We start from the raw sequence: 17,114 nt of genomic DNA, 5'->3' as shown, positions 1-17,114 counted from the left end.
AAGTTTTGCATTTATTTTATGTTAAAATATTAACACAGTATTCGTGTCTCCATTTAACATATATCCATATTATGTTAAATAAATTAATACAAAAATTTCTGTGAACCATTTGAGACATGTAACATTTGTTAAATTTAACACAAATTTTTCAACTGTGTAGGGAATAAACAATACATTCAATATTTATGATAGATTTTCCTTTTTCACACAAAAAAATCTCATATAGCAAAAAATCATTTTTTGCATATTAAACCTCAATTATTTCGGAAATCTGACATGCTGATGAAAACTGGATTTGCGGCATCGTTTTCAGTATCCAAACATCTATAAGAAACACCTTGCCTGATTTAAAATAATGAAAAAAAATATATTTTGTAAACTAGTGTAATTATACAAGATTACGACTAACTAATACAATCGTTAAAGGAGTAAGAATAAAAGAAAATTATAAGGTATCTATATAAGACTAACCCTCGTTCCCTGATGCTTTCCAGCTGTTTGTTGGTCAGTCTTCTGGGCTCGCCCTTGCTGTCGACAGCTACGGCGTCCAACTCGTCGAAGCTGGGCGCCACAAAAAGGTCCCTCAGATGGTACTTCTTTCGCGCCAACGTGTCCTCGCCTTCCGTGCACGAGGACAATGACGGTGGCAGAACGATGGGGAAGGTTCGCCAGTGATAGAGAAATTGTTGGGCCACCTCCTTGATGTTGTGCACCAACGTCTCGACCTCCGCTGGAGCACCTCGCAAGTGCGAAATGTCGAATTCCACCGGTTCTTTCTGAAAAATAACCATTTAATATACATATAATAAAAATATAGATATAATAGATAGAATAGAGAGAAACAAAAGTGTTTTCATTTATTTTTAATTTATAGATCATATTTTATTTAAATTTTATTTTGCTTTCTTATTTTGCACATACGTTCAAATTTTATTACGTTATGATTTTAAAATAGAATGATGAGGAAGTAATGTGCAAGTTTCCAATTTGCACACTTTTCTTTCTTGTTGCTTTTTCATAGAGGAAGCTATGTTTTCATGAAAAAATTTTTTTTTTTATTTCTATGCCAATGTGTTCAAAATATCGAAAAATCACATTTTTAAAAAAATGTCCATATGTATGTGTATGTATGTGCCACTTATTTTTTTTTTTAATTTAAATATCTCAAAAAGTATTTTACTAACAACGCTCTTGACATACAAGTAAAGCAATACAACGCTATTATTTACTGTCATTTTTATAAAAATTCGTAGTGTTTTAAATTTTAATGCAATTTGAATTTTTCAAAAATGTTGGTGATTGCTCTGACTTCCATAAATTTCAAGATATCGGGCTAAATTTGTTTATATAAATAGGCTACCGTTAAAGGATGGTTGGTATTGAGTTTGAGGAGAATTGGTGAAAAGGTTTGTTTTTTAATTTTAAATTTTATGAAAATTGATTGCATTAACTTCCATAAATTTTAAGAAATCATGATAAATTTTTTTATATTAATTATTATTAAAAGATGATTAGTATTGAGTCTGAAGACAATCGGTGAAAGGGATTATTTTTTATTTTGAATTTTTTGAAAATTGTAATTGCATAATTTCCATAAATGTTAATATATCGTGATAATTTCTTTTATATTAACAGATTATGATTAAAGGATAATTGCTACTGAATTTGACGAAAATCGGTAAAAGGGTTCATTTTTTTGAAAAATTTTTAATTTGGAACATTAAGAATAAAATATCATTAAAGAATTATTGAATTTGGTGTGAATTGGAAAATGTGAATTTCTTTCAATTGTAAATTTTCGAATTTTGAAATATTATGAACACGTTACGTAGAAATCTTAAATAAATTTTTCACGAAAAAAATTTTGCAAATTGGAAATTGTACATTGCTTCCTCACCATTTCATTTTGCTTATTAAGATGGTTTTTCAATTATTCTCATAGAGGAGGCTAAATTTGCACATTGTTTTCACGTCATTTTATTTTGTGCAAGTTAAGCTTCCTCTGTAAGGAAGCCATAATTGAAAAACCATCTTAAGAAGATGCTGGAGTGACGGCTGAACTTCGATAGATTAGCACCATACATAACCGTACATATACACACATATGCGTATACACATATACCGGGTGTCTCAGATCACCCGTACACTTCTTTTCTTTCAAACACTAAGCATTTTAAAAAAAACGTTTTAGATAAAAATTGTATGGTTTCGAAGGGACATAAAATAATGCCATTGATTTATTGACTTTGGAAAGTCATTTGAAGGTCACGTGAATAACATGTGAATGCTTAGAATTCATAATTCTGTAACCAAGATGTATATGAAGCTATACAGATTGATAAATCTTTTTCCTGTACAAATTAAAGTATTAATATTAACAAAGGAGGAAGCGTTCTAATTTCAGGTAAAAAACAATCCATATAGCCAATAAATAGATTTATAGTTTATTTAACCTCATATTTTGTCGATAAGAAAGGAAAAAAACAACTGACTTTTCAAGTCACTCCAGCATCCCTTACACAATTTTTTTACATTACCTCGGGTTGGAGTCCATCTGTATTCTCTCGATGGTGCGGCTGCTGAGGATAGGCTTGATGATTCGGTCCTGTGTTGGCGGAATTGGCGGAAACTGAGTTTAGATTGTGGGGCATCTCGCGCGTGAAAAGCGTGCGCGGCGGCTGGGGTCAGCTGCCCCGTATACCAACTATCTCCTCATATACCATGCTGCTGGTGGCCACCATTTATCATTCTACACTGCAAACCAAACGCGCGAGAAATCGTTTGAATCACGTTGAGAGCTAAAAAAATGATCTTTCTAATTCAAATTTATAACCTAGACAGCACCATCTCCAAAATTGTTGCACAAAACATCTTTAAGATGTTTTTAAGGTGTCTTTGGAATATCACATCATAAGATTTCTTGAAGATTTCTTAATAATGTTTTATGCACCAATTTTGAACATAGTGCTATCTGGGCAGCCTATCTCTAAAAAAGGCAGTTTTCCAAATATAAAATGGAAATATAAAAACTCCCCGTTTTGCTATTTTGGTGTTTTACTTTAATATATATATACATGGTTCATTATAAAAGTAATGCGCATTTTCTAAGAAAAATATATTTATTGATCGTACCGGTACAAATGCTTAAAATTCTTCAAAATACGCTCCCCCAGCATCAATACACTTGCGGAGACGTGTCTACCATGCCTGGAAGGCACTCTGAAACTCCTCGACGGGAATGTCTCTTAGGAACGTTGTAACATGCTTTTGGATGTTTTCCACGGACTCCCAATGCCACACGACCTTCATCGTTACCAATTTCCTGGCTCGGAGCAACACTCCGGTGATCCCCCAGCCTCCTTACAGTCCCGACTTGGCTCCGTGCGACTTTTTTTTGTTTCCCCGACTGAAGAAAGAGCTGAAAGGAAAGCATTGGGAGTCCGTGTAAAACATCCAAAAGCATGTTACAACGTTCCTATAAGAGACATTCCCGTCGAGGAGTTTCAGGGTACCTTCCAGGCATGGCAGACACGTCTCCGCAAGTGTATTGATGCTGGGGGAGAGTATTTTGAAGAATTTTAAGCATTTACACCGGTACGATCAATAAATATATTTTTCTTAGAAAATGCACATTACTTTTATAATAGACCATGTATATCTTATATATATATATATATATTTTAATTTATATATGTAATGTTACTATACTACAATTTTGTGTTTTAATTGGTATTTACATACACCAATTAAAACACAAAATTGTAGTATAGTAACATTACATATATAAATTAAAATAAAATATTTAAAATACATAAAAGATCCAATATGGAATTTGGAATTATTCTCTTTTTCATCACAGCGATCAAAGCCACGTGCAACGAGAAAAGTCTGGACAGAATGCATATAGAGTTTTATAGGAACGATAAAAATATCCGGGAGCGAAGCGGAATGCACGAGAGACGCCGCGTATGCACATGGATACTCGGCTTTGGCTGAATGTGCGAGACCTATTAACCGATTATGTTTCATTAAACGTTTAAGATTCTTAACATTCCGTTCTTCTTTACTCGCTGTATGTTTCAAATTAAACGTCCGCTCTCATGCGCTTTATGTCGCGTCGCCTGTTTTATACCTCATCTCATCTGTAACAGTTAACAGTTTACAAAAAATTTTTTTTAAATATTTTAAACCAGACTGAGTGTTTCTTATAGATTTTTGTATGCTGAAACGATAGCGTAAGCCAATTTTTATCAGCATGTCAGGTTTTATAAATAATTGAGATTTAATATGCAAAAATTACATTTTTTGCAATATTTGAAAGGATCCTGCACCAAATACATAGAATTTTGACTTTGGATGGAATTGACTGCTTTTTTCATAAACTACACAACATATGAGAAAACCAGCTGATCTTACCAAGATACAATTTTATGCAGAATGTGGCATTTTTGATATATAAAATCCTAGATAAAATTAAATCCCAATAAAATTAACTGGTTTTCTCATATGTTGTAACTTATGATCTGTTGAACAAAAAATGTAACAGTCTCAAAACTAAATAATAGACAGTTACTGGTTTACAGTCAAACTCAAAAAACTCGGACTCTGCCAATTATTTGACTAGCTGTTACTCAGTAGCCATCCAATATTTAGCTTTAAGAATATATTTTGTTCTTAAGACATCTTTTATTCAGCAAGTCATAAGTTATAACTAGGAAAAATGCAGCAAATTCTATAAAAAACTAAAATCCTATGTATTTGAAGCGGAGTTCTTTTTGTGAAAAAAGTTAACATTATCTAGAAATTCTGATTAGATGTCATGAATGTATTGTTCATCATCTCTATAAAATGCATTTTTTAAATTTCGGTATCTTACTTTTTAGTCATGTTAGGGAAGATTTAAGTACAGAGTTTTGTTGAGATAGCTAATATTCCACTTTTGACGATGAAGTCATAATTATATTCATAATTTGTAGTTTAGGCTATCGATACACATACAATGTAACTTATTGTGATAGATTCCATTAAATGTATATAGGGGATGTTTCGTTTTAATTACTTGAATTTTTCGAACAAGTGCATTTTCGAAAAAATATCCCAGACAAAAGCTGTATGATCTAAAGAGGAACAAATAAAAGTAAAATCAATTTTGGAAAAAAATGATTCTTTTCCAAAAATCTTTTTTCCTTCTAAAAGTATCTCCATATGAGAAATACATATAATTTCACAACTTAATCTTTCATCATAACATATGGCTAAAAAATAAAATTGAAATAAAAAACAATGTATACTTCCATAATGCATATCCCTTTTATGTAAGGGATAAAGAATATTCATTTATGATATTTGATCAGATCTTTTCCGATAACGTTAACCTTTTTTACACAAAATTTCAAATATCGCAAAAATAGCCATTTTTATACATTAAACCTCAATTATTTTGGAAATCTGACGTGCTTGTAAAATTTGATTTACGGCATCATTTATTTCAGCACCCAAAAATCTATAAGGAACATTTTTATTTAAAATAATGATTGGCTGTAAACTAGTGTAATGATACAGCGCTCTTATTATAAATTGTTCAGCACGAGCATGAAAATTTGTAAACTATTTCGAAAACCATGACACAAGAGCAGGCTAAAAAAAGAGTGGCTAATAAAAAGTTCCACCTATTTCTGTTAATTAAGAGCACAATCGCGAAATATCGCGAGCGCCATTTATTTTCATGCGATACGCGAGCTCTTCGATCGAAATTATTTCTACAGCACTTGACCCCAGTATACATTTAGTATCCGCAGGCGCGACGTGTTTTCGAAGGGATAAAATAAAACCCGCTCTCTCCAAACTTGTTTCACCGTGTCCGTCCTTATTAGTTTCGTAAGAATCATATACTTAAAAGTGATAAAAATGAAAATTTTAATAGACAGACATCTGGTAGAGTTATCATTAATTCGAAGAGTTATAAATATATATATATGTATGTATATATACACATATATCGCGTGATAGCTACACATTATACATATTATATATATCACGATCGTAGATAAATATTACTAAATAATATATTATATATGTTTATATTTTTCATATTTCGTAATCTCTCTTTATTTTTTACAACGCATCAGGAATATACGTATGCAAAAAATAAAATATATTTAAAATCAATTAATTTTTTCCCGCCATTTTGGATATATGTGGTCCTGACATATTGAAGGTTATATGACGAAAGTTTAGAATTTATAGTGTACATCAAAATTTAATAGCAGTTCAATAAGCAATATTTCCAATACCATTATATAATTTTTCTTATCTTAAATGAAGAGGGGAATAAAATGCGATAAAGATAATTTAATTTTTTTTCACAGCCGAGAAAACATTTTTTCTCTCGAACAGAGCCGAAGAACGCCTGCATGGATAGAGAATACCTATCAGAAGTGGCACTCAAAACGCGAAGAAATATTCGCAATATTCGGATGTGTTTCAAGCATCATGTCGACAGTTCGCAAGCTCTGCCTTTTGACCTAATTCGAAGAGCTGTCGTAACCTTAAAAACAAACGGTCAGGATATCGCGCAGCCGATCCGATCGCTTTTAAATGCGGTACCCACGTCACGCGTGATTGCATGTGATGATTTCATGCGCGATGCACAATTTCCGAGGGAACCCAACAGTGATTTCTTTAGCTCCGCTATAAGCGTTTATTATTGAACGCCGCAAAATCAATGCGATAAAAAACGTGGATTACACTGGAGCCAAAAATTACTTTAAACCAGACAAAGTGTTTCTCATTGATTTTTGAGGACTGAAAACAATGCAAGCCAAATTTCACTAGCACGTCAGGTTTCCAAAATAATTGAGGTTTAATATACAAAAAATGGCTTTTTTGTGATATTTGAGATTTTGTTTGTAAAAACAGATTAACACGTGAAAGGAAAGTCATCAAATATTATGAATGTATTGTTCATCCCCTATAAAATGCTTTCTTATATCTTACTTTTTAATCATATTATAAAAAATTAAAGCTGAGAATTACTCATATATCAAACACAATGTTGTCATTCTTTATTTTTGACTTATTTTTGATTTCGTCAATTATTCTCCAAAGGGCATGATTTATAATGCATTCTATTTTCCTATTATTATTATAAAAAAATTATAAAAAATTATTTTTATAAAAAAAAGTATTAAAGATGATTCGCTTCTGTAAAAAAATTGACACAAGAAAAGAGATGATTTTATTTACGAAAGGTGCGTAGTAACAAGCATGTGTTGCTGCTGCATCAACTGTTATCGTAGGATAAGAACGTTTAAACGGAATGAATAGGTGCCATTCATAGATTCGAAACGTCTAAGCGTATAAATGTCGCAGAGGAATGTCGTGTATGATTGCTCCCTACAATTCTATATACAGAGTTATATATGTACTTATTTGTTGGATTTACTTTAATGTATACCCCGCATGTCTGAAAACATCACAGTGAATAAATTATTTTGTATACTCTCAATAATTATGGTATTCTTTTCTTTTCACAGAAAACATCGCACATTTTAAGAATTTCACCATTTATTTTTAGAATATTCTATTTTAAAGTAAATGTCAAACGGATCTAACAGAAATTTCTAATTTATAAAACTGTATATCAAATAAGATTTCTTTTTATATTAATTATACTTTTTGCTGTATATTTTTATTTTTTAATTTTTACGTTTTAATTATATAATATAATTTTATTATAAGTTAAATTATATATATATAAATTTTTTTATTATAATAACAATTTGAATTTTATGATGTATAATTAAAAAATACATATGAATTCCCATGCTCCTGTTTTACAAAAAGTAGTTTTACAAAAAGGATAAAATAAAAGATTTTGTTATTCTTCATAAAAGCATTTTACAGTTGGTGTCATATTATTTTACAACACACTAGCAAAGAAAGACCATAAAGAAAGCACAAACATAGTAGATATTGTAGATACCAGATGAAGTATAAGATTTGGGTCCTGAACAATTAAATTAAATTTTATGTTACACTTATTCGTGAACATCACTCTTAAAAGTATTAAGTCGTTCAAAACTCTCCTTCTTCGAACTACTTATTAACATTTTATTCATTTTTCTAATAAGTTAAAACCATTCAGTGACACTGCATTGTAAATTGCACTATATAAATTTTTTATTGCCTGTTTTATTGCTACAATAATATGATCATATAAACCAAATAAAACAATTCACATAAAAAAACATATATGGGCATTTGTTATTAAAAAAGAATATATATTCTTAGTCTTAAAGAATGTGTGTGTTCTATAGAAACATTTAAGAATATCTGTTAACAGAGATATAATATATTGTAGTCCTCTAATTTCGAAAATACAATTTTTTTCGATGATTCAATTCTAATCAGAATTAGTTCCGTAAAGACTGCTTTATTTTCTCTTGCATTTCTCTCAAGTGGAGAAACGTGTTCAAGTATAGACGCATCTAACGTAAGGTACCAACTTTGCTCACATGGGACTTGTAATTGTCAGTTTGTTGCATGAAATCCTCAATCAAATTACCTCATTCAAGACCACAGCGGATCCTGACGTCAAAAATGGGAAATATTTCGGCAAAATTATTTGGTTTAATAATTTTTTATTTTATTATTTTTTATTTAATTATTAAAGTGTATTATCTTGATATTTATTAATAATTTTGCGCTGTCTACCGCGCTTCTATCATGCCTATTATTATATTTTCATATTTTTAATTTTGAATTTGACGGACTTATCTTCTTTAATTGTAATTAATATTTTTCTGGGTATTATGTTTACTTTTATTTTAGAATCGAAGATATATTGAAACTTTTGATTCAATTTGTATTTTTTTCACCATTTTTAAAATTTTTAAATGTTTTTATATATTTTTAAATATATTTTTTAATTTTTTTTCTTTATTTAAATAATTGCCCTAGAGTTCTTTTTAGTCATTTTACCTAAAACATGTTCAATAGATGGCATTAAATCAGTATAACTAATTTTTTTTAATTTGGAAGAAAGGGATTTTAATCTCAAATCTCTCCTCTCCCAGAATCCGCTAGTATTCAAAAAGTCTTATTTACCATTTATTTTATTTAAACAAATTTGTACAATTTTATTATAATTAACTCTATTATAATTTTGTCTTAAATAAGTCGCACAAAAGAAAGAATGTTTTTTATGCACTTTGAAACTAATTGTTAGTGTGCTGGAAACATCAAGTTTTCTTCTGAACAGGCGGTACAAAGATGATATGCGAATCTTATTCATAACGTTGAAAACTAAGATTTGCTTTGGGGCAAAGGCGCCGAGAAAAATTTTATATATCATTATAATTAAATATATACCTGTGTGTGTTATTTTATTCCTCACACAATTAATTAAAAATAGTGTAAGATGAATAATATGTGATACAATATAATTTTCATTATATTATATATCATTAGATGTCAAAATAATGTAATAGTTTGCTACTTGGTTTATTTCTCAATTATGAACGAATCTTTGCAAAAAAAAATGACATGACGACTGGCTCTAAATAACTATACATATATACTAAATTCTTAAAAAGAGATATAAAATATCTCGAAATATGTATATATAATATATGTATAATATCGCGATTATTTGAATATTCACAAACTGTAAAATACAAAAATATATAAACAAAAATATTAAAAATAAAATATAATAGAAAATATAACAAATGAGAAATTAAAAAATAATAATAAATGTAATTATATGTATATACAAGAGATAAAAAAAGGAACTAAATACAATCTTTCAATTTCTTTTACTGCATATTAATTTTTTTACAGAAAGTGTGCGAATTATTTTTGTCGACGCCTTTTTGTGCTCACCCATGACCTAACGAACAAGATCCGGCACAATAGAGAGACGCGACATTCGAATCCCCAGCCTGATGCCCTTTCGAATGTGCACGACACTCTTCTCTGTCAGCCTCTTTTTGTTTCGTTATTTTCTCTCCCTCTTCTTTCGTGCCCTTGATATGTGCTACCGCAACGCGATATACTTATATACAATATGCATATTTGTAAAAGAACATCGCCCATTCTTTATAGGGGTTTCTGGGCTCTCCGAGTCCAGGGATAACATATAAGGCATTATGAGAGAATTGAAAATTTATAGATGCCAATGTGTCCAAAACACCCGCTGATCAATATTAAGACGTCATCAATGTTAGCGTATAAAGTGTACCATTTTGCTATCTATGCTTACAAAACGCTTTCACGCTTGCAATAAATTGATAATTTTATTTTATAATTAAACATGACTCCTAGAATTCTTGTTTTTTTTGTATTTATCCTTTCCTAAAGATTTCTTTTTGTCATTTTCTCGTGGAAGTGCCATAAACGCAAAAATGGTGCTCGTAGATTGTTTCCATACCATGTCAATTATTTGGAATTTAAGTTAAGCTAAATACCTTTCAGAAGGTATATAAATACTTTCTGAGAATAGTAATGACGTATAGTAATAAACATATTTGTTATCTTTCTCCGATGTGTATGATAAGCAATCAAACAAATAAATAATATTATTATGAGATTAGATTTTATTTTTTTTATTTATATTTGTTTTGCACTAAAGAGAGTCTAAAGAAAGGATAGAAACGTTCATTATATTTTAATGTAACTATTTAATTTAAAAATATATTGTATTAATTATTTCCGCACTGGTGAAAATAATTACGACACTGGTTCCTTTGCCCTTTTCTTTTTTATAATTTTAACTTTACGGAACCTTCTACTTCTTGTTTAAAAGATTAGAACTACTTCTGAGGGTAGATTGTGTATCTTGGGTAAGTTGCTCACGAGATGAAAATTACAAAAATGAGGAAATTTACTAGAGTATCCACGGTTTCATTTGTCGATATCTAGTAAATCTTTTCACTTTTGTAATTTTCATCTCGTGAGCAAACTCACCCAAGATACACAATCGACCTCTTGGGTCTTGGAGGAGGTTCGAAGATCCAAAACTCTTTGTTTTTAATATCACCTTTTATCTATAAAATTATATATGGCAGGCCTGGGAGAGGAGGCCAAACTGAGCAAAATCTTTTCTTTCTCTTACTCTCGATCTATTTACATGTACAATTTTTAAGATACAATTTTGTGCATTAAAAAGAATATCAATGTGTCAACAAAATAATTTCAAAAATTGTTTCGGGCGAAATAAAATGATTAAAAGACACATTTTTCAATACAAAACCTTCAAACGCCTATTCTTCCGCAATTGTAATAGCAATTGCGATAGTTGGGAATCATTAATCCACGCGAGTTTGTGTGGGAAACTCGCGTATAGATACGGATACGACGTATCTCTCCCGGAGAGAGCTAATCACACGTACACACACACACACACACACACATATTCACGTCTACTGTACACGTGGTGTGCATCACTGGTGGAACAAACGCAAATAGCAAAAAATGAAACGATAAAGAAATGTGTGTAACAAAGAGAAACATGCGAAATAAAATATGCCAGATGCTTAATTAAAAGAAATTATTTTCAAAATTTTTTAAAAATATTTAAAAAAGCGTAAATATATAATATAATTATTATATTTATATTATATATTTGTTTGAAATGGCATTAATTATTATATTTATTTTATATTATTTATTTGTTAATTATTATATTTATATTATTTATTTGTTTAAAAGGGCACTAATTGAAGATAAATCTCTGTCTGGAAGACCTCCACACATTAATACTACGTAAAAGGAGTATACCAAACTGGGAAAATTTTGTGGTATAAAACCACATCGTTATAAAACTTGACACAGACATAGTATGAGATAAAATATGAAGAAATTTAACCGAAATCGAATGGGTACATGAGTAAATTCTAATTAAAAATTAGAAAATGGACAATTACTATACTATCAGTTAAATAAACTCCAAGTTTCGTGGTTTGACTGGCTGTAAATCAGTAACTGTTCATTATTTAGCTTTGCCTATTTATTATATATATTTTTGTTCAGCAGATCATAAGCTACAACATGAGAAAATCAGCTAATTTTACCGAGATAATTTTATACAAAAATAGTGCGAGATACTTTTAATAGCAAAAGTAGCTTTTAAAAGCTACTCCTATATTACGAACACTGACAAGAGATTTGTCACACAAAAATAATAACAGGTCAATTCGATGGGATTTTTTCCGTCGATGACGAATATAAAACCCAAAATGTTCACTTATTAATCATATTTTCGAGAAAAATAAGATGAAAAGGTCAAAAAGTCGGTTTTTGGCATTTTTTGAATCCCTAACACAAAACGGATCGCGTCTAATAAAAAATCTGTGCTACATGACTTCAAAGAATTATCACAGTTTTTTGCTTCATAATTTTAAAGTTTAAGGTTCAAGCTTTAATTTAAGCCCAAATAAAGTATTTTTTTGTGACAGAGGTTCAAAAAGGGCCAAAAACAAGTTTTTTGACCGTTTTTCTAAAAGTACATGACATGATGGAACATTTTGAGTTTCAGATTCGTAATCACAGAAAAAATCCTATCAAACTGACTTGTCATTCCTTTTGTGACATAAAAAAAGATCAAAAAATGTTGATCAGTGTAATGTAAGTTATTTCAATCATGGTAACCGATTTTTAAAAGACAACCCAGATAGCATTATGTCCAAAATGGGTGCATAAGACATTTTTAAGATGTTTTTGGAATCTTTAATGTCTTTGGGATATCATATCATAAGATTTCTTATAAAAATTTCTTAAAGATTTCTTAATGATGTCTTATGCACCAATTTTGAACATGGTTCTATCTGGGAACTGCTCTTGAAAGTTATTGCATATAACAAGCATCTGGATTCACCTATTTTTTATAGAAATCCAAAATGCGTGTTTTTCACAAACTTGTGTTTATATATACACTGCACTACCATTGCTTTCACGCAATTGTATCACGTGTAGCATAACAAAAGAAATGGGAGGGTGCTCGATTAGCACGCAAATATACGCATATTTGCATGTGATTTTTTTTCCTTGAAAATGTACCCCAAAAGGAAAGATACCTCCTGGACCCGGGACGACGTGCGAACGATGATGAGAGGACAACGCCCCTGTGTCGCGACTTCCCTCTATCGTGATCGACGAGGGAGCAGTTTCGCGCGCTAATCATCAAAGAGGAAAGATCGCTCTGTAACGAGAGATAATAAAATCATTTTGTCTCTCACAGCAGTCGAGCGGAAATCAATCTCACGGCACTAGATTGGAATCCTTCCTTCCTCCCCTCCCTGAACTGATTCGCACGCTTATACTCGTATAAAAGACTTGTAGATTCTAGATTTTAAGTTTATGATTCCGTATTTGCGCTAATATTTATGAATTTAAAAGACTAATGATTAATTGTGCACTAAAGATGATCTAAAATAGAATGAAACATTTGTCTCTATTTTTATAATAAATTAATTATTTCGGCACTAATTTTCTGCTGCGGTTCTTTGCTTTTATAATAAAAGACTCATTAAGAGTTTAACTAGGCTCTGTAATATATAAATATAAATTTAACATATATAAGATAGGCAATAAGAGCCAAATCGCGGAACAGTGCGTTATTCTAAACGAAACTAAATTTTTTCGTTAGAATTAAATACCTGTGCACAAGGCACCAAATTTTTACTTGGACACGGCCAAGATATAAAATTGGAATAATCTCTACAAGAGATTTTTAATTCCATGTATCCCCTATTCCCCCTAAAGAAATAAAGTGCGAGAGAAAAATATAGATCCGAAAGTCGCAGAATCGGGAATCGAACCCGAGACCTTTCGCTTGCCGGGCGACTGCTCTTCCAACTGAGCTATTCAGATCCTTTCGATTCTATACTTTTCTCTGTTATATATATTAATGTTGGTAAATAAACGCCTTTAAGCCAGCGTGTATAAATTAAGAGTTTAACTAGGCTCTGTAATATATAAATATAAATTTAACATATATAAGATAGGCAATAAGAGCCAAATCGCGGAACAGTGCGTTATTCTAAACGAAACTAAATTTTTTCGTTAGAATTAAATACCTGTGCACAAGGCACCAAATTTTTACTTGGACACGGCCAAGATATAAAATTGGAATAATCTCTACAAGAGATTTTTAATTCCATGTATCCCCTATTCCCCCTAAAGAAGTTAGTTAAACTCTTAATTTATACACGCTGGCTTAAAGGCGTTTATTTACCAACATTAATATATATAACAGAGAAAAGTATAGAATCGAAAGGATCTGAATAGCTCAGTTGGAAGAGCAGTCGCCCGGCAAGCGAAAGGTCTCGGGTTCGATTCCCGATTCTGCGACTTTCGGATCTATATTTTTCTCTCGCACTTTATTTCTTTAGGGGGAATAGGGGATACATGGAATTAAAAATCTCTTGTAGAGATTATTCCAATTTTATATCTTGGCCGTGTCCAAGTAAAAATTTGGTGCCTTGTGCACAGGTATTTAATTCTAACGAAAAAATTTAGTTTCGTTTAGAATAACGCACTGTTCCGCGATTTGGCTCTTATTGCCTATCTTATATATGTTAAAAAAAGACTCATGTTTTTATAGAATAGAATAAATTTTTTAGATGATGTGTTGGATTATAAGATTTTTTTGCTCGATCTTTCCAAACAAATGTTATTATCGTTATAATGATGCTCAAAATTTTTTATTAGAGTGCAAAAATTGAATTTACAGCAAATCCTCAATAACATTAAAAATATTAATAACTTCCAAAAATTAATTTAAAAAAATATAATTAATTTTAAACTAATAAACAGTGCCTAGAGGTATTTAAGTTTTTTACTCGAATCTTTACCTCGCGTTTGACTCTTATTAATCTTTTCTTTATATCTATAAAATACAAAACTGCCAAGTTTGTTGCACACAAAAAAGAACATTAAAATTACAAATAAAATTATTGAAAATATAACGCAAATTTATCATTTAGGGCTGGTTGTTCCAACTCTTGGTAAGTTTTACCCGACAAATAGCATATTTTTGTCTCTTTTTTTTTAGAACATCTGAAAAGAGACAAAAATATGCTGTCAGATAAACTTACCGAGAAGTTAAAAAAATCGGCCCTTAAGATTATATTCTCACACAAAGATGGAAAATTCGTATTATGAAAATACTATCAACGCTCATAAAATATTCGTGTATTTTTATTAAGTTTTTTTATTATTAACAAGGGAACCTTGTAAACCGGAAAATTCTGATTTCGATGAAACTTTACAATCATGTGTGTGGGGGCGGGGAAAAGAATAAATAAATTTGGAAATTTTCAATTGTGGTCCAAAAATGATTGTAAGATACGAGATCGCCCCTCATATATGTAAGGTAGTTTTTTGCTTTTCTCGATATATCGAAACGTATTCGAGATATTAAAAAATGTTTTATTCGAACATTTCATGATCAAAATACCTCTATTTAACCACATTAATATTCGAAGAAATAAATTTTTGAGAAAAAAATTTTTTTTAATCCGAAGAAAATTATTTTTCTTACATCACAAAACTGTTGTATAAAATATTTTTTAATATCTCGAATACTTTGAGATATATCGAGAAAAGCAAAAAGCCGTTCTATATATGAAGGGCGGTTTCAGTTTTTGGACTGTAATTGAAAATTTCTAAATTCATCATTATCTCCTCTATATATGTGTAGAAAATTTCTTCAAAAACAATATTTTCGATTCGTGAAGTTTCCTTGTTACTTAAAAAAAAAAGAAAATAATTGTTTTTACATTTTTTTTTATAAAAATTCTTTTTATAAAAAACTACGTAATAGCATATTTAAAAAATATCCAGGCCACAGATAATGATGGTTATCTGAGCGAAAGGGCCCGCAAAAGGGCTTGACGTGATATGACGCGACGTGACATGACGTGACGTGACGCGAGCCAAGGCGAGAGAAACAAATGAAGGGAAATCGCCCTAACCTTGGTTTGGCCGGTCGGTCGATCTCTTCCGAGGTGAGGATACACGCGCCAAATCACTTTTGGGTCATATTATTCCGTGGCGACGAGACTGTTGGCGCGAGACCGCGCACTACTAGCTGAGATCCTGACGCGTCCTAATTCGCGAGGAAGCGCAAACGGAACGTTGCAAAAGCTTCCTCGAGGAAGCTTTCGACGGAATTCACGGTATTTACTACTTACCCTTACTCTTCGGCTCGCGACTCGTTTCGGAGAAATCACGAACGTCTACGCAGACACACAAGCACTGTTCGACAAAACACCTGTCAAAATCGCTCTCAAAACAACTCTCGAACGAATCGGTCGAGCGACGACTGATTTTTATCGAACCGTCCGCGGCGAAATGCAGCTCGCGCCACGTTCGATTCGCCATCTCGTGTTTGTCGCCGAAACTATATTCGCGAAACGACCACGAAACATATAATAATGAAAGATAGGCAAACTAAGTAAAAATTACGAAAATAAGCGAATTTACCAAAAAATTTATAATTTTATTTATTTTTAAACCCAATAAACTCACTCGCTTCAATTTTTACTTAGGTCTGGTCTACAATAGAGTCGTAATTCGTAAGAAATTGACAAATCATAGTTAATTATATCAAAAATAATCATCTGTGATTGGGCAATTTCTTATGAATTACGACTCTATTGTAGACCAAGCCTTAGGGTGCAGTCCCATGGACTAATATTTGCAAAAAAGAAGAAGAAGAAGAAGATGGACTGATCTTTTCCGTGTAAAGCGGAGAGCACACACTTTTGCATAAACGCATAAGCGTAAGCATAATAATCTTGATTGGTCTATAAACGTATGCATAAGAAATTCAACCAATCGAATTTCTTATGCATATGCTTATGCAAAAGTGTGTGTTCCCCGCTTAACGCGTGTCGCGTAACCAATCAGAGCCGTTCCGCATTTTCTGTTACGGCTGTTTTAAATAGTCGCGTATTTACGCAAGTTTACGCGACTTTTGTGTGTGAACGTACTGAAAACGTAGCATAGGCAACATGGAGAAATCTGTAAGTTATTGTTGGATATTATTTTTAGTTTAGAATTTTCTACAAAAATATGTAAACAGCTGTGTCATTTGCTCTTTTATATTT

General features: G+C 31.2%; 1 protein-coding gene across 3 annotated transcripts in view; it reads right to left on the bottom strand.

Moving 5' to 3' along the window:
- Window positions 1-16,361, bottom strand: part of LOC114943544 (uncharacterized) — a 42,294-nt gene extending 25,933 nt beyond the window's left edge. For 2 of the 3 annotated variants that reach the window (XM_085483663.1, XM_085483665.1), the window contains exons 1-3: window positions 16,197-16,361; window positions 2,538-2,754; window positions 472-776 (exon numbers count right to left, since the gene is read on the bottom strand). In XM_085483663.1, the coding sequence (XP_085339789.1) occupies window positions 472-776; window positions 2,538-2,651 (419 nt within the window). In that variant the 5' untranslated portion in view covers window positions 2,652-2,754; window positions 16,197-16,361. Of the gene's footprint in view, window positions 1-471; window positions 777-2,537; window positions 2,755-15,977 lie in introns of all 3 variants that reach the window. The other variant, XM_085483664.1, reaches the window with a different exon arrangement.
- Window positions 16,362-17,114: the final 753 nt, after the last annotated feature.

This window comes from Nylanderia fulva, unplaced genomic scaffold (genome assembly GCF_048542155.1).
Source record: "Nylanderia fulva isolate GAGA-0341 unplaced genomic scaffold, ASM4854215v1 Scaffold26, whole genome shotgun sequence".
NCBI classification, from domain to species: Eukaryota; Metazoa; Arthropoda; class Insecta; order Hymenoptera; family Formicidae; genus Nylanderia; species Nylanderia fulva.
The sequence above is the reverse complement of the archived record's forward strand: the minus strand, read 5'-3'. Positions and strand labels throughout refer to the sequence as shown.